The 23568-nt window shown below is 33.2% G+C and overlaps 1 protein-coding gene across 4 annotated transcripts in view; it reads right to left on the reverse strand.

Moving 5' to 3' along the window:
• Window positions 1-553: 553 nt before the first annotated feature.
• Gpat4 (Glycerol-3-phosphate acyltransferase 4) overlaps window positions 554-23568 on the reverse strand; it is a 40767-nt gene continuing 17752 nt past the window's right edge. The window contains exons 2-11 of one of the 4 annotated variants that reach the window (XR_015071526.1): window positions 16402-16516; window positions 15676-15905; window positions 14197-14354; window positions 13967-14072; window positions 10243-10473; window positions 6468-6583; window positions 5116-5256; window positions 3867-4076; window positions 2867-3549; window positions 554-796 (exon numbers count right to left, since the gene is read on the reverse strand). Coding sequence is in view for 3 of the 4 variants with exons in the window: in XM_085954582.1 (XP_085810708.1) it covers window positions 3462-3549; window positions 3867-4076; window positions 5116-5256; window positions 6468-6583; window positions 10243-10473; window positions 12021-12257; window positions 13967-14072; window positions 14197-14354; window positions 15676-15905; window positions 16402-16516 (1632 nt within the window). In the remaining variant the exon portion in view is untranslated. Of the gene's footprint in view, window positions 797-1863; window positions 3550-3866; window positions 4077-5115; window positions 5257-6467; window positions 6584-10242; window positions 10474-12020; window positions 12258-13966; window positions 14073-14196; window positions 14355-15675; window positions 15906-16401; window positions 16517-23568 lie in introns of those variants that run through there. The other 3 variants (XM_085954582.1, XM_085954581.1, XM_085954580.1) reach the window with 3 other exon arrangements.

The raw sequence follows: 23568 nt of genomic DNA on the forward strand, positions 1-23568 counted from the left end.
TTTAAAGAAAGACTAGTGCAGTCTTTTATTGAATTATTAATTCTAAGTAAGGTACACTTGTTGGAAATAATAAATGAAAGGCTTGAACCTGAAATTACTATGACACTCTTCTTTCTCATATTTGACAAAGTATTAAAAAAAATAGGGGGGTTATGACGTTAATCAGACTTAATAAATACATGAATATTATATCATATTATCATATAAAACAACATCGACTTAACGTAAGTCTTAATTTTCTTTCAATTGAGTCCTATCTATTGAATCCAACGTTCGAGAGATTTATTTTACAAAAATAATCTCAATTATAAAATTAATTGTTACAATCGTTGCCAAAAATATGACTTTTTCATGAATAATATCAAGATCAGTAAGCCGGAAAGACACAGGCTAGATTGCATAATTCAATATTATACGATGGCAGCGCAAAGAGATACACCTGTTATACAGTACAGTAGTCCAACAATATAACACCTTACATATTATAAAAATAGAAAATATTTCTGGTATAAATATAAATGAAATGCCATACAATATTTACACCCTTCCTTAAAATAAAGTTGACTTGTTTTTTTAATCGTACGATTAATGTATACATAAAACACAACCAGTTTTGTGTTAAATAGAATTATTATTATCGATAACAATGCTGTGATGCTCTCACACTCTCTCACTGGTGGTAATTTAATTTAAAATAAACTTCTCTAACACTTTTTTGCCTTGGCTAAATAAGGTTATTTACACATATGACAACAAAACAACATACAATATATCGTCTCTGTTCTGGCAGAACACACTAACTGGAGAATACTAGTTTTGAGTAATTTGACTTTGAAGTTGTTAAAATGTTTGAAATGGTCTATCATGTGAGTTTATTTAGTAATCGTAAAAAGGATGACTTTAAAATAAAGACTGTTTATTTATTAACCTTTCTAACGCGGCAACTGACTTTAGTCAGCCTATACGCGCGAGTCATCCGCGCGTCAGCTGACTAAAGTCATTTCGATTTTCGTTTGCCTAGTACTGCTTTCCGCCAGGCGCGAATAATTCGAATATTGATTTAATTTATTCAAAAATCATCCTTCTCTTGACATCTGTCAATGGATAGCCTAAACTTTTGTTCTATCTAATTTAAATAAATATTTTTCGGGAGCGTGTCTTGAATAAAAATATATCAGTCATCGGGCCAATTCAAATTTGCCGCGTATATAGTGTCTTATCGCTTCTTAGTGCATGTGCGCCGAAGACATTTGACTGACGTGTTTGTAACGATACGAGTTTGCGATATAATAAGTTATATTGTTTTTTAGTGATTGAAAAACTATTTGGTGCGTAAACTGTTAAATAGAATATTCGAAAGTTACATTGATCAAAGTGAATTTACAAAATATTTTTACAAAAGGAATGCTTTTGGAGATTGCATTCATTCGCCTATCTGCCAGTATATTATCCGCGAGTTTATAGTTTCGGAAAATAATTTGAACCAGGTGTCATTTAAATATACCTAGAAGTCCGCGATTTAATATGTCTCTTTGTTTATCATTGATTAACATTTTTAAATACTATTTTCTGGTTATAGTATTACCTAGGTGAAACAGACAAAAATTATTTATTTACCCTAGTTATCAGCCATTTATAAAGAAAAGACACGAACACTCAGACGCCCGTTCCCGCATAAATGCGGAAATTGTCGTATTACGCAAACACCAGGTCCCGCGCTACTGAATTTTTATACACTGCGCGGCAAATCATCGTCTGCTGGTGTGAGACAGACACTTGAGAATTATTTTTTTCGTAATACTATTCAAAAGGGTTTGATTCATGACTACTATTTTTTTTATGTAGAATTCTTCTTATATTTATAGTCGAAAATAACTCGAGTTACTTACTATCACGTCATTATAATAAAATAAGAGATTACCTATTCTAGTACCAGGTTATTGAAGTAATATAATAAAAAAAAAACAAATGAACTTGAAAATAAAATTGTGGTGACTATTAAGCATTTAGAAGTGCAAAAAGTGTTTGAAATTTAATATTTTACGAATTGTAATAGGTATTCGAAAAATAAACCATTTTGTTATATAAACTATGTGTCATTCGATTCCATTCAGTTCGGGGTCAATGGTAGGTACAAACCAGGCACTGGTGGTAAGTACATCACTCTCAAATAGCCAGTAGTTCTCAAGGATGATTTATTTATACTCGGCCTGCAGTGCTGCAATGTGTATGCGAGTTCAAACAAAAGTTACACAGTTTGAGATGTCCTGGATGCTATAAAAATGAGTTATTTATGACTGATATTTTTTCAACACACTCAACAAAAATGCTCATAAAAGTCATAAACCATATTATTATTCATTATGTGTATGACATATTTGTCGAAATGGTAGCCGGTAGACTATAAGAATACTGAACTGTTCTTACACTTGTTAATCTGTCATCGACGCATTAGTCCAGCACCATTTCGTAAGTGTCATGGCGCCGCTCGAGTAAGCTGGCATTTTTTCAATGAAGAAGTCTTGTTCGTGATTTCTTATCAGATTTAGGCGACGAATGTTTATTTTTAGAGTCACATAAAATATTAGGTTCTGTCATAATCATTTTTGAACTTGACTCCGATTTTTTACTACTCTATTTGTGTATGTTTGACTGACATTTATTACGATTTATTGATGCTTGAAATCACAACGCGCACTGTTGTACTAAGTCGGGATTCGTAACGCTTAGAAAGGGTTAAGAAGGTTTCCAGACGGTAAAGTTTGAAATAAGGAACATTTTGGTATAAATAACTCAATATGTCATTTTTTCGAATTAGTGTCTTCTGCCAGAACAGTGACGATATCGTCTTCTATTTTGTAAACACAGGAGACAATAAAAACCATTGAATTATCATTTAGAATATCAATACAATATCAACTGTGACTTTCAAACTTTGTAGACAAGGATGCTGACAACTATAACCTGAGTAACACGATGATTAGTTCTCCAAGCCGCTGCACATCAAATTATAGTTGTCGGTCTACAGTAAATTATTTCAGGAACTGACGGTGAAACAATTTTAATCCATAGATGAACCGGATATGAAGATTGCTTTGTTATAAGAATTATATACTGATATACAAAAATGAATACCGATATTTACAATGTTTAACAAATTACTATTACGATTATTTGGTTATATTTAAACGGGCACTTTGTTCACTCAACATTATCGTAACAATGTCACACGCCGTTTGGCTCAGTACATAATATAAACTAATTAGACCTACACGACACCGATGACACATTCTGTCAGTCGGTCGTGATGCTTCAGGTGTCCTATAAGACTGTTAAAATGCCACTTTTTGGATCGATAACATGGAAGAATAAGGTAGGTGTGTGCACGACAAAGAGTTCGATCCTCAATACAGATTGTCGTCCGGTTTGTGTTGATGTTCCAACCGGCACCTGCATAAAGGCTACTCGCCCTTGATGCGCCGGCTGAACTCTTCCTGCTGGAGCTCTTTCCATTCCTTCTTCGCCTTCATGCGTTTCAGTTGGCCGTCCCTTCATAGGAAAGATAATATTTAAAGTACACGCTGTGACAATACAGATCTCGACAATAAATTTGAGTACCTAATTAATTTAAGTGTGTAATTTAACCAACTTATAGAAAAAGAATTGTAAAAAGTGCGATCAACAAGTTAAAACAAAACCTTGTGCCAGTGGCAAAGGGTGGAGGTAGGCTGTGAAGATTCAACATAAATAGAGCACATTACACTTAATTAATCAAACCTTCATCACTACCGTGAGTTAATATGTTGAAAACAGTGTTATTTCGAAAAAATTTGAAATAATTAAGTTCTTTTAAAGTGGAAACTCACCAGTCCAGATCGACAAGGCCCCCTTGTTTAGCAATCACGCTTTTAACTCTATTGGCAAAATCTACTGACGACTCGTTGGATTTCCTCTGCATGGGTGGAAGATACCATACGTCGCAGACAATCGCCCACGATGTCATCATCATGTATAAATATTGCATCATGGAGTATTGTGACGAGTTCCAGAAGGCATCGCCAAATTTTGGATCATATCTGACAAAAACAAATAATATTTCAATTAAATAGTAAACTACCATTTTCACTCCTACACAGAGCATATGGGGGTATTCAAAGTGGAAGTTATATTTTTATTAGAAATGGTTGTTAGCCATTCGCTCAAGCGCTCTACCAAATAGACAAAGATGCATTGATTTGTATTGGTGGAAATATTTGGTACATTCATTATCAGTTTAGAAATATACAAATGCATACTGTTCCAATCCTTTGAAGGATATTTCTTAAACTGACATGTAATTTCATTATGATCACCACCTTTATAATACCCACAACATAGATTGTCACTTCACGAACCGCTTTCCTCCATGGATTGTTCGCCAAAATATTTTATGTATCTAAAAAACAGGATACTATATTATTTAAAAGCACCTATAGTATAACATTATTTATAGAACGTGACAGAGAGGTAGAACATTCACTTCGGCAAGTGACATGGTATAAAAATTATGTCATTTTTGCTCTCTCATGATGAGAAACTGACAGGCTCCTGAAGTTGCTCGGCGATCTTGTGTACTACTATACTAGCTTGGAAGAAGACTCGTGCGTCGTAAAATAGTACGGACTACATGCGTGGTAGTGGTGACTTTTTGAACTACACACAAGCAACATCAGGCATTTTTTCAAGCAAATATGTTGCACGCACACACACACTCTGTGCTGTAGTTTCGTGTGTTTTGTGAATGCCAAATTTGATATGTTGCAGTCATGTTTAGTGTTCGGCCATGAATTACAAACATTTACATGTCTAGTCACGGTACACAGGTTTATCAATTACAGTCATGTCAGTTAATATGCGCTTCATATTTTAGCATTACTAGAATCATCGACAAAACAAATTACTAGTAATGACGAAGAAATATTAATTATAAAGGTGTAAATGTTACCAAATGTTGTAATTGTAGTAATGCAGTGTGATGAAACGGAATGCAGAGTATGAGAAAGGTTTAAATCATTCATAAACAATGATGCAAGGTTATTTTGTGAAACAATATTATATTAGTGTGTGCATACTTACTTAATAGCTACTGGATATATTATACCGCCGACTTCGAAGCTTCCTTTCTTGAACTGCATCACAGATGTGTTGTTAATGCAAGTGCCTTCGGGGAAGATTAGAATCGGTGGATTGTTTGGATCAGAAACATGTTCTTTTAACCTGGAGAAATATGTAAAATTTTAATATTTAACTAGTCATGTGCAAGGTAATTCGTATTTTGACGGTAATTGAATATTACGGACACACCCGAATACAAGAAAATTTACAAATATAGTTAGCGTTAAAAAGGGAAATCTCTACTATGGTTGATGGAAAAGTGACATAATTAAATAAAAATATAAAAACACATATTTCTTGGTTAACATCTCAAAACTATTAAGTATGTGAAATAAAAAGTCAGAATTGTCAAATTACAAATATGGTTTTATTATTCTTTAATGAAAAAGTGGTGACCTGCCGCCGATCAATATTAATGATTTTTTTTAAATTAATAAAGACCATTGTAATACAACCGTTCATTTGAAAATGTTATGAGAGAATGATTTTTATATAGATAATTATTGAGATTGCTGAAAATTGTTACAATATTACTCGTCAACACTTTCCACCAATGTAGCGAAATACAGTGCAATTATTTTTATCTGTATAAAATGATTTTTAAATAAGAGAAACTCTTTTTAAATAAGAAATAACTGTTGGTTAAGTTTATAATATTTGAAGAACTAGAGCGGCCTACGTAACATTGGTGTGATGGTGGTTTTAGAATGCCCGATTCCTTCTTCACCATTCCACCAATTGATTTCGAACACACCACTATGTGCCTGTGGTTAAGATGTCAACATACCAACACGCTTAGGATAGTTAACTAAACAGGATAAAAATGTTTACATCCGTTTTCTCATTTATGCCCCTCTTCTACTCATCAGCTCTCGATTTTGGTTTACAAAATGGCATAAAAGACAAACTAAAATTTAGGACTATTTTTTTAAAATTTTGGTTAATTTTTTTAAGGGCCCACGTGTCGTAAAACAGTCGAAAATGCATAATTTGGGGTATCTGCGAGAGCTAAGTCGGATTATTATTGTAAGTCATTTTAAAATTGAAAATAAAACGTCAATATACATTTAATTGATATGGCACCTATAGTAAAAATATATTCGGTAATTTTTCTATTGGAATTCCCAATTGAAGGACCTATTGGATAAGTTATTTTAGAGGAATTGCAACATTTTGCTTTCTGTATTTGCCATGACCATGTATTTTATATAGTATAATATATTTTTATCTCAAGGTACATTTTTTCGGATTCAATAAATTAATTCTATCTTTACACAGCATGTGGGTCCTTAATGCATAGCTTAAATGATAACCTGTTAGTGACTGCACTCCTGTCCTTAACTTCGGATCGTTCAAACCAAATGTGTGGAGAAGCCCTCGCAAGCGCTCTTTGAAGTAATCCTAAGAAGCCTCCGTGCCTCTGCCCAATCTAAAAGTTGACAGTTTATCGTTAGTCTTTAGAAATTTACCATTCTTCAAATTAATAAAAACAAGTTAATGCCTATTGATCAAATATATTATAATAGGATGTTATTAATTTTTACACTGTACATAGTTTAATAAAATAAATTTGAGGTATACTGATAAAACCAACTAACAACATACAGAGGCACCCCGATTTTACGTGCCCGGAAATCATGTTTTCCCACTATTTGCGTTCCGTTTCATTTTATTACATACCCGGTTTTATAGCACCTGTATACGTGCATGGATTTACTTGTACCAATAGTGTGTATTTTAAACTATTGCGATAATAATAACTGTTTACACGTAAAAGTCCTGGCTGTCTTGCCAATCTCATTCTTCAAAAGTAAGCGATGTTGTCATTTTATGGTACTATTTGACAGGTCGTGAATATCAGTTAACCTCAAAATGTGTCTCTGCGTGGTGTAGTTCGTTTTTTACCAGCAGGTTCGCCACTATCGTTCTACGCAGATATCGCACAGTCCAATTGTCACATGAAAGTTCAAAAGCTGCTGAACTTTATTGATTCATGCATGCGATCTTGCAACTTGTTTGTATTTTGTTATGGCCATCAGCAGTTAATCCATGCACGTGTAAACGGGGTATTATGTTTTTATTTCCGACAGTTTGAGTCTGAACTATTCAAACTTCAATTAAAATTATACATCCATCAATAATGCATTGCAATAATTGAAATGTATATAAAGAAGCAAACGTACTTGTGCATTTTTATTTATAGACACGTTTGCAGTGCTCAAGGATAAGGTTACACAGCATGATTTTTTATTTTATTAGGGTGGGCGCAGTAATATTTGTCATTCTGCGTTTGGGCTCGAATAATGCGATCGCTTGTTGCTTACATTTTTCATTAGTATTGTATAAAGCAAAACCTTCAGATCAATTTATAATATTGAGAGAGTTTTACACAAACAGGCAGCAGGCGAAATTATGATTTTTTGATAAAAAAAGATAATTTTTTGTCTTTTAAATTTTATTTAGTCAGTCCTTTCAAACACGTAAAATCGGAGTTTTACTGTATTGATAAAATTTACAAGAGTGAATAAGAAAGAGTAGTTTAATAAGCAAAGGCATAGAAAAATTTAAAACACAGTAAAACCTACAGCATGTCTCGATTATTAATAATTGAGAAAGTAATAATATTTCAAGAAATTACTGCTGTTTTATCGCAAGTATAGAATAGGTATAGGAATAGGTCAGGTAAATTACCATTTTGACTCGTAAGTGGAGTATATTATCGTACCCGGAAAATTGACCGCACAGAGATTCACAAGCGTATTAATATGTTAACTGCTAATAAATTACTTCATACATTACCGAGATCTGACAAATCGTCAATTTTCGAAATCCTGAAACTTCGTTAAAAATTAAAAACTCTAAATATGTTTGCTTGCTCCTTATTTCACTAAAGTTATCAAAACTCTGTAGTCAAAGAAAAATAAAAAGGATGAAACATTCAATATTAGCTAATAACAACCACTCTGTAGAATTTCTGTCGGATAAAATGTAAAAACTAGGTACACATGACTCCCATACAATTTTTAAATGGATTATTTAAATGGAGCCTTGTCGAACGCACTGAATATAATAAAAAAAAAATATACTAAATAAAACAATAATTGTGTACTGACCAAAACGATCCCTTTAGAATTTTTCACCATAAACTAAGCTGAGAAATGCTTAAAAAATTCGTAGAATTAAAATACACATAGCTTAGTTTTTCATCTGTGCTCAATTATTTTCCGTGGTGGTCAATTTTCCGTGAACTAAGTACGGGGTGGAAGTCATCTGAATGGGCATTTTTACAAGAGATGGTTATTGGCCAAACGCTCAACCCGCTGGGTCCTTCGCTCTGGATCAAACACACATCCGAAGGCAACAAATTTTTCCAGATGCAGGATTCGAACCCGCAAACCAATGCTTTAGAGGTGGACGCTCGGCTACCACTAAATCGCGGATATATTTATGTACATTTATGATAAAAAAAATGGTAAAGAAAATAGTATAGACAACATCAATTTACTCACCAGTATTAATTTGTCTAAAATACAAAAATCACATGCTATCAATTTTTTTAAAAGAACAAAAACAAACTTATAAAATAGTATAAATAGTCATGCTACTGAAATCATTAGTAAAAGATAAGTTAGTGGTTTACATACCAGAAAAATAATAAGTAATAGATTAAAATTTCTAGATGTGAAACATGCATGTTAATAATTAATGTACATTCATTTTAAATACTTTAAGCAGAGGTTCCCAACCGGTTTGTGATCGGGAGCACATTTATAGGCAAGAATGAAGTGGCAGTACAATTTTTTTAAATGAAACAAACACATTTGAGACAAAGAACACTATGTATTTGACAAAAATATATTAAAACAGCGAGTCACATAAATGAGTAAAAATTATCTCATGTCCCACATTTTAGAGAGAGATTGTTTTTTGATTTGCCCAGATTCCAAAAGTCCTAATTCTTTGCAGATGGTTTTAGCTTTATATCATTTCCAATTCAGCGTTCTCTTGATTGCCGCAAAAAGAAAACCACGCGCTCGATAGTACCGAATTGTTCCAGGAGGTGGATTATAAAATGTGATACATTTAAATCACTCGGGCCTAGTATATTCATCATGAATGCACAAGAGAATTATCCACAAACATGGTTGGGAACACCTGTTAAAATACCGGTTAATAATGTAAGCTAAATGTATTAAAAAGCATAAGAAAATGTGTCTGTAGTAGTATGGAAAAAGAAGTTTCACCATCCAAGATAAACTAAGCACATCAACTCGGTATGTATCAGTGATTTACATGACAATTATTAAACCAAGGGTTGAATGCTAAACCTATTTTGATTGAAGTAAAGCCATGGCTATACAACTTCATGATACTTTCTTTAGCTATGTTCCATATAATATATACTAACTAATTTGACACTAACCTTCAGAGAGATTCAGAAAATAAATCAAAACTATCTCATTGGAAAATCTTGAAAGGAAAAAAAAATTTAAAATGTCCTATAATAACCAATTCTGATTGACACACGAGAAGTAACCAACATTCATAAAAATAATAAAATCCCATAAAACAGCAAACAAAAACATACTATTATTTTGCAAAAAAACATCACATCGCCCAGTAGTGTTATTCTATAAATTCATTCATAAATAAATATAATTCTCTGTTAGCTGTGTTTGGACTGAACAAACACTATTAAAAAAATACACAATATGTGTCGCGATATTTCAAAGAACTGCAATTATGATTAATGTGATTAATTACGTGTTAATATCCAAAACACGTTATTGGAGCAAAGACTAGTCTCAGGAAGAAAGTTATTTGTTATACACTAAATCAATTTATTAAATAATAAAACAACATAACTTTATCTCATCTTTTATACTCAAACATTTCTCGATACATACACTATGTAGCGTAAGATCTTGAATATTTAATATTTATATCCATCCGTGCATGCTAGAAACTAACCTAATATGAAGCAAAACTTGGACATTTACTGGCATCCCTATCCTGATATTGTCACTTCCATTACGATACAACACAAACAGAGACTTGAACCAAAACAACAAAATTACACAAACACACCAGCGAATAGCAGTTGTCGCACATCAAGACGAGCACATCGATGGGGCTCGTGTGATTGGCCACGCAAATGCCGGAGCCGGTGGGCGCCTGGCCGTGGCATGTGATCACTGCGCTCAGGGAGCGGCTCAGCAGAGCGAAGCACGCCGCCGACAGCCGCTGGTTCAGAAGACGTCTCCGCCGACCCTGCGGTAGGCATCCCACGGCCGCCGTGCACGCCGTTAAAGTGACCACCTGCGCTATGAACACCGCTTTTTCTACACTGTCTACTATTGCAGTGCACCCCTTGACAAGGGTGCCCGGTTGTAAATGTCTCAATTATCTTATCGAGGGATTTTGACTGGCAATAAAATGTGGGAATTAAAATACCAAGGATAGTGCATAGTAATACAAAAATATGGTGAATTTATAAAAATATTCCTAACACGATTTGTTCCTAATATTCTTACAAAAATTGAACAGCATAAAAAGATTTGTGAATGCACTCCACCATTTGTCACAAAACACCACACATTTTGTGATTTTATGATAACAAACACATCACCTGATAATAATTTCTATATGATTATTAAACATATTAAAAATATTATGATTAATAAGTAAACCTGAAATGGGTTCTTTTTTACTTAAAAATAGAATTAATTACAACATAGATGAAAAACTAAAATACTAAATAGTTTGTGAACACCCCCCAACAAGTAATGTTGTTTAATTTCAAAATGTTTACAATATTTATTGATATCATCGTATGATAATAATTATAAAATAATTATTATACGATAACTGGAATGGGTTTTCGTTCAGAAAATAATTTTTAATATTAACCCATTCATAAAGAAATCGAAGATGTTCATTTTTTAATGATACGGGTTCCTTCCACCTCAGTTCTCACATTGATTAAGGCCGACAGCACAGTTACAACGGATGACTTTTGACAATCCTGGCAGTTCAAAGACAACAAAGCTGAATCTGTACCAGCGCGCCTGTAGGATTTTTGTATTTGTTTGGAAAAACCAGTGGAAAAGGCAACGACAAAAACTGAAAAAAACACGCAATGAACATAGATGTACATACATCTGTATTTTGAATTCATCTATATCGAACGGACAAACTATAAATGGATTTGAGGAAATACTCAATACTCATAAGAAATTCAATGATTAATGTTTTAAAAATAGCACAAAAATATTAAAAAATTAAAACCAATAGGACGGTAGACATGAGAATTTAAAATGAATTAGGAAGATAAAAACTTATTATATTTTGTTTCTGAAGCGATATTACATAACAAGAGATAAATCTGCAGCATTGCAAATACGAGCTGATGGAAGACATAATTAGTGGAACAAAGCCATTTCAATGAACAAGCTCCTGTATGTTAAGCCACCGACAAGCATGAAGGAAAATTGATACATCTACAATTATTATTTATTTATATCATAATTGAATCTTTATCACAAGATCAATATGTCAAAATATCGGTAAATGTAATTGAAGAAATTAATTAATTAATTTAAATTATAGAGTTTAAAACATTTCATAGAAATGAAAGTTGCCAAATTTCCGAAAGTATAATCATGAAATTTGTATCATCGATGAGCAAAAGGAGAAATGCAATGTACCGTCATGTCTCTAGAATGATACGCTTAATTCATGATTCCAGTAAAACTGGACTCTGCCAAACAGCCAAAACATCCTTGAGATGACATCCTTCAAGCAACTTAAACGACATCTCGTCACCAACAAATCCAAAACCAGGGTGGCGTCTAATAGCATCGTACCAAACTGAAGCGGTTCTCGGACGACAGCATGATGACATCGATAGGAGACGTGTGATTAGCCACACACGAGCCGGCCCCTTTGGGCTTGTAATGCACATTGTGGAATGTGAGATGGCAGGAGAGACTCCTCGCGAGGATTCGGAAAGAGGTCTTGAAGCTTATGTCGCTAAAGAACTCCTTCAGGCGACCGGATGGAAACTGCCCGATGATGCCCATCGATACGATCATCCATAATATCTAAGATTTGGAACAATCAATTTACACACAAAAATCCACAAAAAAATGGTCGTAGCACACTGGGATAAAAATTATAAGGAAATTTTTCTTTATAATGATTACTAATATATAGATATTATAACGATCATACACTTTTATAACCAATTATTTAAAAATATGTTCTTTACAGCTGTAAGTTATTATGGAATATCTACATAGAATATACTATTGGAAAATAGAAATCTATCAGGTAAATGTTTACTCGCAAGTGGTCTTTTTGATTATGCGATGATCATACTACATTATTTGTTGGCTCACGAAACAAAAACGTCAATTTCTATTTTTATTAAATCTTGGTAAGTCAAAAGAAAAATTATAATTTCTTACATACAAATGTATACCTTGTAAACAAAGTATACCTAGATATAAGAAAGAAATAAGACATTTTTATTGACCTGCTAACGTTTTACGAGAATGGAAACTGCCGTTTTTGTTTTATTATTTGTTCAATGTGACTGCTTGAATTAAAATAAATGTATACTAATAGAAAAATAATAAAATCGAAACGATTCAATAAGCAGTGTGATTACAATGAATGCACCTGCTATGCGATCATCGCACAATTAAATCACTGCCATTTGTCGCAGTGTCGATTCGGTTGAATGCGATCATCGCATTACAATATTACAGCCAAAGTGCATAGTGATATGCACAAAATGTAGAATCGGGTACGAGTAAAATCACAGCTTTAATGGATTACATAATCGGTCGCATCTTTTTCGTTCATAAATATTTTCCAAGATATAATATCAAAACTAGTTCAAATGTTTTATTTATCAGTTGCAAATTTTTAATTCCATTGTTGATAATTTAGGAGCTGAGGATTAAAGGAATTCTAGTGCATAGGTAAATGTGTTGAGTAAATTCTACGTAACTGTTTTCGATCTGTAAATGAGGTCAGGTTCTCAACTGATACACTATTCCTATGCAATAAATATATGCAAAAAAAAATTGTTATATCTTTATGTTTGAAAAAGTATAAGTCAGATCAAAACATTGAAACTAGATAATATTATGTTGCTATGAAATACAATATTTTATTCCCAGGTAGAACGCAATCCAGTGACCAAAATACAATGTTTATAATTTTTTATACAAAGTAGTTGCACAGTTGAATGCATTTTCACCCATAAAAAGGTATGCGGTGATGTGAAAACTGCTTCTAAATCACTTGTTATTTATGTCTTCTGGCACCTCTTAAGGTGAAGCCTTTACTGAGCCTTTTTTAAAGAGGCACCTAGCGGAAAAATAGGAAGCTTGCAATTTGAGTTTTTTTTTTGATAATTTACAATTTCAACTGTATTAATTAATAAATATGTATCTGAAAACATTAAAAATAAAAATATTTTTTATTTTAATTCAAAGATAAACTTACAATATTTGTAAAAAATGTGAATTTGTTGAATCGGACCGCATCTTATTATTACATATATTTTATTGTCATATTTATTATTGAAATTTAGTTTATTAAGTTTTCTAAGCATCGCCTAAGAGATTTTTGACTAATTCATAGTTTTTTTTAAAAAACATCGATTTTTATAAAAAATATAAATGTGCATAACTTGAAATCCTTTTTTTTTATATCAAATCAAGCTTCAATATTGGGACCATACATAAATAAAATTTGATTGGTTTGATTGACATGGTTGACATGGAAAGTTTAGACTCACCCCAATGAAGCAAATGAGAATCCTCAGGGGGAGTAAGAAACAATAGCGAACTAAGAAACCCATGGCCCATATAACTGTCAGTCTCCACGATATAAATTCATATTGCCTGTTGACAGAAAACATTATGTTATTTAGCTTGGCTTATTCTGCATCAAATAATTTTACAGACAAGTGATTATTAGTCATCCGAGTTAGATAAAAGGCAATCGGAGGCGTGTTAGAAAACAAACCTGTTAGTTCTGGTCAAAAGATTCCAGCTTCTCAATTCTTCTGCTAGAAAGACAGAAGTGACTTGGTCCTCGATGATGGATTCCATTCCCGCTTTGATATAGTCCAAGCAAGTTGAAAGGTTAAAGTCTACGGAGGCTGGCGTGGTCGGAAAACTCTCCTGCAATGGAAAATCTTGAATTACTAAAAATATTTATGAAGAAGAAATTCCCAAGCGTATAAGAAAAATATTCACCCATTTTCGTTATACATTATAAGAAATAGTGATAGTTATTTTAATCTACAAAGACTGAAGGTATTATTGCTCCAACAGTATGTGCAGATAGGTATCGATTTTTTTTTTATAAGAGTATTTTCTACCATATAATTAATTAGGTCGAATACATTATAATATTTAGTTATTTGTCAGTACATTTAATTAATAAAAATGAAAGCGTCATCATCATTGTTAATTTAATGCCCATTTCTTTGCTATCAAAGCTGGGAGATCTTAATATCTCTGGCTCCATTATTCGTTGGCATTTATCTCTGAATAATTTTTAGCCGCCTGTCGATAAACAAAAAGCCGCCCGCCCGTTCACATTGCAACAATAAATTTAATCTCAGCAAGTTGTAATTAGCAACCAGTGTCGTGGAATACGTCTGCTCTGTTTGACTGAATATATAAATACAATAGAACCTCGATTATCCGGACTAATTGGGGAAGAAGATAGTCCGGATACGAAAAAAAATCATAATTGACAGGTAAAGACAAGTATATTCAATATGAATAATTTATATTTGTCTAGATTTACATATACATACATACACATAATATGTATAATAAATAATTTTTTATTAAAAAAAATAATTATCGATTTTTGCCTAAAGCTTAAAGCAGGTTCCACCGCTTAATGGTCTTTTCAAAATTTTGTTCCATGATTTTTTCAAAGTTGACACATCTAAAGAATTCCAACTATATGCTGCCATGTAGCAAAAATCTTTTAAATTTATTTTCTTGTAGAAGCTGATAACTGTTTCTTCATTATTTTCATTTGCTAGTAATAATCGTCGAAGCATATCTTTTCTATATAAACGTTTGAATGTTTCTATTACACCCTGATCCATCGGTTGTATTACCGACGTGATTCTTTCGTCTTTGTATGAACCACATGAAAACACACTTCATAACTTTCCGCTCTGAGCTTCCATCTTCTGACGTTAAACAATTATTAGTAAACTTCACAATAGTTTCACTTTGATTTTTTATATCCGAGATAGTTGACGTTCCGACACCATATTATTAGATAGATAATGTCCCGAGTCACTGCGTTTCAAAGCATCGATTATATCCAATTTGTCTCTTAATGAAAACAATCCGGATAATCGAGGTTCTACTGTATATTTAATGTACAAATTCAATAATAGATGATATTCAATAACATTCTATGTTAAAATACTTCTCATTTTAGTATGTTCGATTGAATGAACTTATCGCTCACCTCTGATGGAGTCGCAATGCCATTCGCATCAACACCATTTTTAGTCTCCCGCATCTCATGATCATCCAGGTGATCAGCTTCATTGATGAGGCAAGCGGACGATGAATGCAAATCACCAATGTTGGCAGAGCTGCCACCGTTGCAGTTTGCGTGGTTGACAGACTGCCGGGTGGAGCATTCCAAGCCGCGCGCGGGGGCCAGAAGATTCTCCCGATGAATTACCACCCCACCTGATTGAAAAAGGGAAACATGAAGCAGATACTTTTGCTCCAATACTACTCTTCAAAATATAATGTATAATATGTAATTATTTGCAGAACAAGTACATTATTTGACAATCACATATTATATTAGGACTCTTATACACTGTCGACTGGTCTCTGACAACAATAGTTGCCAGTAGGGAACACAAAAATGAGGGGAGTGAGTTACCTTCTGGATGTGGATGTAAGAAGGTATGATTCTAGAATGCGGAGAAATATGATATAGGTATACTTAAAACATGTATTAAAAAATATGAAATTTTCAATATTTTTATGTATTTTCTTATATACATTTAAGTTTGTCACATAAATGAAATGTGTATTCAATATTGGTCATATTTGAGGACATTCTGAAGGTTTTGTATTTCTTGCGTTCTATTGCCTGACCATCTAAAACTACATTCAAAGTCTTGGTCTATGGCGACTAGCTTTTACATTTCAATGGGGTAAACGGAGTTCTCACCGTCCAACTGCTGTTTCCCTTCCGCATGTTCGTCCTTGCCTCTGCCTCCGCCTTCATCTTCACACGACTCCACACGTTTCAACTGCTTGGCTACTTCAATGTGCTGTCTGCCATACTGAAACATTCGAAAAATACAACAATCTTATTAATATATTAATCATATATGTGGTGGACAAATCATTCTAAACAAAGATGTTCAATAAAATTCTCCTAAATATATGAAAATGGAGCTGAAAAAATACACAAAAGTGCGGACAAAGGTATTAAGCGTCATTTATCGACGAGAGCTTGTGGTTTCTAGACTTTTCACATTTTTGGGGTTTAGAGAATCATTGAATTCAAGAATCTTAGTTTTTCTCGAGATATCAATATAATAATCAAAACCGAGTAAATTAAGTCGAAAATTTTTTTCTAGCCCTTTCACTCTTCACATTTAAATTCCCTTCAGAATCAGTATTTTTTTATAGCTTTTTGCACCAATTTTATTGCGGTCTTGGAAACTATCTTTTTCAGTTTCAATTCCCCGTTGATATTTTGCGTTAGTAATGAATTCTCAAACTTTCGAGCCATACATGATGGGGAGATAGGTCAATTCAAATCATTGATGATTTCTCGAAGAATGAGAATTTTCGAAATTTCGGAAAATTAATTTCTTCAGATTCGAAATTCATCTTTCCCGATTAATTCTAGAGACGAAATTTCTTGATCACAACCTATACATTCTACGTCAGTTATTGTGCAAGGTATAGTAAGTCACTCGTATCTACATAATTAAAGTGTTTATACCTATTTTCAAACGACGATATTGCTCGCAGAACTAAACTGGCACGGAGAGCATTTGGGCGCCTGAACAGTATCTTCAAAAGTGATCTCTCATTGTGTTTTAAGCAGAAAGCGTTCAACCAATGCGTGCCATTAGTGCTCACGCACGAACGTGAGACATGGACCCTTAATGTAAAATAAATCCAAAAACTACAAGTAGCGCAACATGAGATGGAACTACAAAATAAATCAAATGATAACGAAGCATACAAGAGTACGCGATGTGATAGAATTCGGTAAAATGTCAATGGGCTGGACATGTCGATCGCCGAGTTGGCAATCGCTGAACAAATTCCGACACACAGTGGAACCCAAGGGACATTTAATGACCACAGGGACGCCCTAAAGCCCGCTGGATCGACGAATTCAAAAAGTTCGATGGATGTATGTGATAGGAAATAACTAGGGACCGAGAAGAGTGGAAGGAGCTATGGGAGACCTTCATCCAACAGCGGATCGACCCCCGGCTGCTGATGATGATTTTCAAAGATAGAGATAGTCTGTCAGCTGATTTAGCAGTTGACAACTAAATAAGGTCGCATGCAGCGAGCGTATGCTGTCGGTTCACCTCAAGAGGTCAATGCTGATAGTGATACGTGAAAAGAAAAAGCTCAAGGTTTGAAGAGTAAACCAAAGCCAACTTAATCCACGTAAGTCTTATCTGCAAAGTCGGAATAGAATAAAAAATATAAATAAATGAGGTGGATACCTCCTATCTGCAATTTCACCTGTTTACCTGAACTTTGGAATCAAATATAAGTAAGCAATAGAAACAATACATTAGAAACCTTTGGATAATGGTTAGTAATAGTACAATGTTATTGTTGAGAATGACTATATTCATGATAATACAATAATTATAATTCAACCAATAAAATATTTATCAATTATTGAACAACTGTTTTTAAAATAGGTACTTATTTTTGTTATTAAAAATTATTATTATATATTATATTATAATATACTTATTAAAAAAGTGTATATAATAACCATGACCACGTCCAACCCTAAGATCATCATATGGGGCCTCCAAAGTGTGGAGGTTTGTGTTAATAATTGTCATATTTATGTTATTACGAAAAATGAATATTAGCCACTTGCTCAACGTATTAGGTCCAGCCAGATTCCAAACACACATTGAAAAACAATAAGTGTACTTGCCAGACCCACAATATTATAAGCAGATGTGTTAGCCGCTCGGCCATCGTTGGCGTAACATAGTAGGTATATGCATAGAAGATCTTTAAAGTTATGATTTACACCTCTGCAAACATTCGCAGGTTATTAGTACCGCAGGCGAAAATGTGTGGCGATTTTAAGATAAACGTTGTTTAAAAAAAACTAGATATCATATTAACAGTGGTGAAGAAGACTACGTGTTTGACGGAGTCAAACGTTTATAATAAACGAAAAGAATGATAACACACGACGTATCAATATTTTTTGGCATGTTCAGTTGAATTCGAAAATTTTAGAAGAAACCTCTTTTTAAACATTTCGATTAATTAATCGAGAATGCTTATGATTGTAATAAAACAATGAAATGAAATTGGAAAACCTCATTGAATTGGATAGATGTTTCCGCCAACACTCAATAGTGTCATGTATCGAGTCACCCAAAGCGTTCCTTCACACTCAAACGAATATCTAACAAAGCTAATCTAGCAATAGGCTTCATTGTTAAATAATTGAGCCCTTGCCCGGAATAACGTTGTATCCAACAATATTCTTGTTTTGAGAAAAATGGAAAAAATTAAACCAGCTATGTTTTGTTACATTTTATATTTTAAATCAAGTAAACATACAATTATTAAGAGTTTTAAATGTAAAGTGGTGAAGAAAGGCAATTAAATTTGGAGTTATTACAAAAAAATATAGTAAATTAGTGGAAAAATGTTGTATATGAAAATTTCACATACAACATTATTCCGCAAAATGTATTTTATTCATTCTGCTTCACTCAATAGTGTCTTAAAAAAGGCAGCATGCTCATCTAACATGAATTCACACATGTCATTGAGGTCTTTGAGCTTAGAATTATCTTCGTCTGCTTTCTGAACATAGCGTCCGACATTCGACTCTCAATACATGAGACGAGATGATGACTTTATCCATTGTGATTCAGTAACCTGAATGATAATTGAATAGTTGTCTTGATATTAAAATCGAGAACACATCCCGGATAAAAAAAAATTTTGGCACAAACGCGACCTTGCAAAATAGAACTAGGAACGATTAAAAAAAATTGAAACGGTATTAGATTAAGTCACAATATATAGAGCACTACAATGCCAGCATTATTATCAAACAACATTTCCAATAACAATATGGATAAATCAATTGAATACAATCGATTAACGTTCGAAATATTAATAATATATCGAACGTAATAATTTTATTCATGAGATCAACAGAACTGTCAAATGGTATACAACATTATTCCACAAAACTGTTTTGACGGGTAAATTGCAGGCTTAATAATATTTTTTCTGGATAAATACTCTTTTCCTACATCCTTCAGCTTCCTAGCTTTGATATTTGTCCAGTTTAAAACATTAGATGTCCGTTTTCTTCCTTTATTCAAGTGAATTATACCACGCTCCGTGATATTGACGGACGGCGACGCCATTTTGACAATAGCATATACAACGTTCTTCCACAAACCAATAACTTTAAAATGCTGCCACAAGCCTAAATATTTTTTCTTTGCCATACTACTTACCTTAAACGATGCATAAAAACATACCCAACATTATTCCATCAATAACTCAACATTGACAATTTTGTTGGATACAACATTATTCCGGGCAACGGCTCAATTAATAAGTCATGTAAAAACACTGAATGTTAAGTTTACAGTTTTAAATAATTTACAAAAGGGTTCCACAAGCTGTATTTTATCAGGTCTGTTTGCAAATTCTCCCGGTTTCAATTAATGTAAGATTGCTTTTTATGCAATGCCGACTGTCGTGCCACTGAACAGACCCAACACACATCTGCACACAAATAGATAAACTGTATAGTAAATAATAAATAAATAGTAAAACTGTTGACAGATATTATCATGATTTCAAATGTATTTACACAAATGCCCATGTTTTTTGTACTTCGCCGCCGATGCAAATGAACTGACAAACAAGCAGATGTGGCCATGTTATTTTGATAAAATCACGCTAATTTGGATGATATGTAACTGTGCTAACTAGATTTAAGTGTATAGAAATGTTTTCATTTCATTTCATAAATTAGAAATGTTACGGGAAGGTAGGAATATGTATATCAGTCTGTAACTTGGCTTTTAAGTTGAAATCTTTACTATTTTAGACAATCTTACACATCTACGGTTTTTCGATAAAGGTGATTTTAATGTACCTATCTCATGAATGCCATTACTCAATACAGTAAACAAAATAGGAACCTTATCATTATTATTTAGATTTTTAACGATAAGCGGCCTTATGTTAGAACTTGCGAGTCGTGTGAAACATCGTAGTCATTCGCGAAAGTGACGTAGGTTATCGAAATAAGGCATGTTGAAACTTATCACTACCTGAATTAGTCATAATCTGTGTCGACAATATTACCCATACCAAAGGGCACTCGTGACCATAGTCCCCCATACGAGTTGAGTATGTGAGCATGCGCACTGATGTCTCGCGCCGATAACGCAGTTTAGTTTTCAACTGTCACATAAAAGTGAAAGGTTAGGCTGCGAAAAGATAGTATTTTATTATTGGGCTCGCGAGAATAATTACCTACATATTATTATTTTATATTTCGCCAAAGCATTGCTATAGATTTGTATCGTTCACCCAATTATTGTAAAATATGTCAATCCCATAAATAGTTACTTTTGCGGTACTTTTAGGATCACGTAATCATCCGCGAAACAGATCAAATAATTATGTTAACTTATGTCAAAATGCTTTTTCACTCAGTGATGCACTATTTATACGTAATTTTCGATTAAACAAAGAGCTTGTGAGATATATTTTACAAATTCTCACGCCATATAGGTTTATTAGGTATCTTAAGTTTAATGTTACTACCTACCTACAAGCGTGAAGAGTTTACAATGCGAAAAAATGAATATGGTTGCATAGATTAAAATTAATCAAAGACATAGAAGATGTATGTTATATTTTGACACATTATTACGTTTATAATATTATATCCATGGAGAATTAAAAAGTCGTAGGTAGGTATAATGTTGAGACGGACATAACCTCACCTACCTCATTTCAATTAAGATCACTTAATTGAAACCTCTCCATTCTTTTGCTACTTTTGCACGACGAAGGACGTGAATTCATGTACCTATTACCCGATTTCCATGTTTATTTTGATATTTCGTTTCGTATGTGACAGTGACCTTGAAAATCAAAACGTCAAAATGAATGAGTTCGCTGACGGAAAGAACACGGCATTACCAATTTATAAACAATAAAGATGCCGAATTATTATATTACCTATTCACAATGTTACTTAATACTCTGTTATCTTGAGTTCAATTAATTATGTTAATGTTTTATAATGGTTTGTAATGAATAAATACCTACATAAAAAATAAATGTTATTGAAGACACTGTGTTTATTTTGTTAAATCTTGTTTTACAGTGTAATAATATTATATGGTTTCGCATTTATGTAAGGTTATATTCTACGTACATATATCTATATCATATTATACTAAATCAATCGAATATTGTAGGAATTATACACAAACATAACCAACAAAAATAATGATTTCGTTTGACATTTCATTTTTGACGTTTCATCTTGTACCATAGACACCGATTTTCTCGGTTTTGGCGATGTTGCCAACTAGTCACTCGCGAATTAAAATAGTCCGTAGCGAGTGGCTTCAAAAATAGGTGTTATCGTATACGGTATGAAACGGGCGATACTAACTTGTCATACCACACGGTTTTCGACCATACGACTCGCAAGTTCTAACATACCCGCCATGAGCGCGAATTTGCAACGTGAACCCTTATTGCAACGAGAGTAGAATCAATTTTAACCCATATTCACCCGTTGCGAAAAATAATATTGTCCGGCCTGGGAGGTTTAGCAATTTATTTTATTATTATTAATTTTTTCCATATGTCGATTTATTAATGTTTTCTATATAATATGTACATATTATCTTTCCTTATTTCACATAAATACGCAATACACAGCAGCTGAAATACATTAGGAATTTTACATCAGTGTGATGTAAGAAAATATAGAAACCGATGCGATATTTATTACACACATCGAAAGTATGTATGTACTGGGTAGGATGTAACATTGATGAAGATGAGGTATTATTACATTACCATTCGATATAGTTAATAATTTGTCTTTGATTGCATGACCGAAAATAATTTTCGAAATAAAAAAACGAACAGCAGCTGGCAATCGAAAATAGATTAGAATTAATTATGTGACGTAAGCATGGATGTACGTAGGTATATTTAGTTTTATCTAACTAATAGTTATGTTATGTTTTTAATTTGCGCGGAAAATGTATAGATCACATTATGTATTACTAATGGACAAATCATCTAACTAATGAATAAAAAGGAATTTCTTAAAAAAAAACCTACTCAGACGTCGGGATCTGCTATACAACTATTTTACTTCGTAACCGTATACATACAGAAGAACGTGATTAAATAATGAACTACACCTACATTGCAATGACTGCGATTCTTGCAAATTCGCGTTCATGATTTTCTCATATTCTGCTAAAGTATCTAATATATCGATCATTTACCGACCCGGGCTTTAAGAAAACCACATAAATATAATATGATTTATGACCTCACCGGGTCGAACACGGAGCCCCCGGGTGAGAGTCCAGTGACTTACGCACTAGACCACGAGGGCCGTTATCATATTTACAATACAATACATTATTTTTGTATGTATGTAGTTAAAATATTACCTTTGCCTACATTGTAAAATGGCGATTATTTCACATCTGCGTTCATGTTTTTGATATAAGACTGATAACGTGTCCACTGTGATAAATAAATGGTACTTGCGCGTAGAAAATAATTGAATCTGCAGCGATCCATATTACTACAAGTATATTGAATTATGTGGCTATTTAATTATTTAATGATAACTATTTCGCTTCTTGCACGCTTTCGATCGATTATATTAAATTGAATTTAATATAATATAATCGAGGTGTTGAGGATTAAAGAAGTGTGAACTTTAGAGAATGTGGGAAACAGTATGTAGAATTTACAACCGCATACCCTTCGAAGTTCATTTACTTAACTTGGTCACTAGTGAACTTGAATTCGTTCCATCCTCGGATTCAGGTCCCCAATCATCGTAATATCACTG

Source organism: Rhyacophila brunnea, unplaced genomic scaffold (genome assembly GCF_057557595.1).
Source record: "Rhyacophila brunnea isolate RB1 unplaced genomic scaffold, BYU_Rbru_1.0 scaffold_4, whole genome shotgun sequence".
In the NCBI taxonomy this organism is placed as follows: Eukaryota; Metazoa; Arthropoda; class Insecta; order Trichoptera; family Rhyacophilidae; genus Rhyacophila; species Rhyacophila brunnea.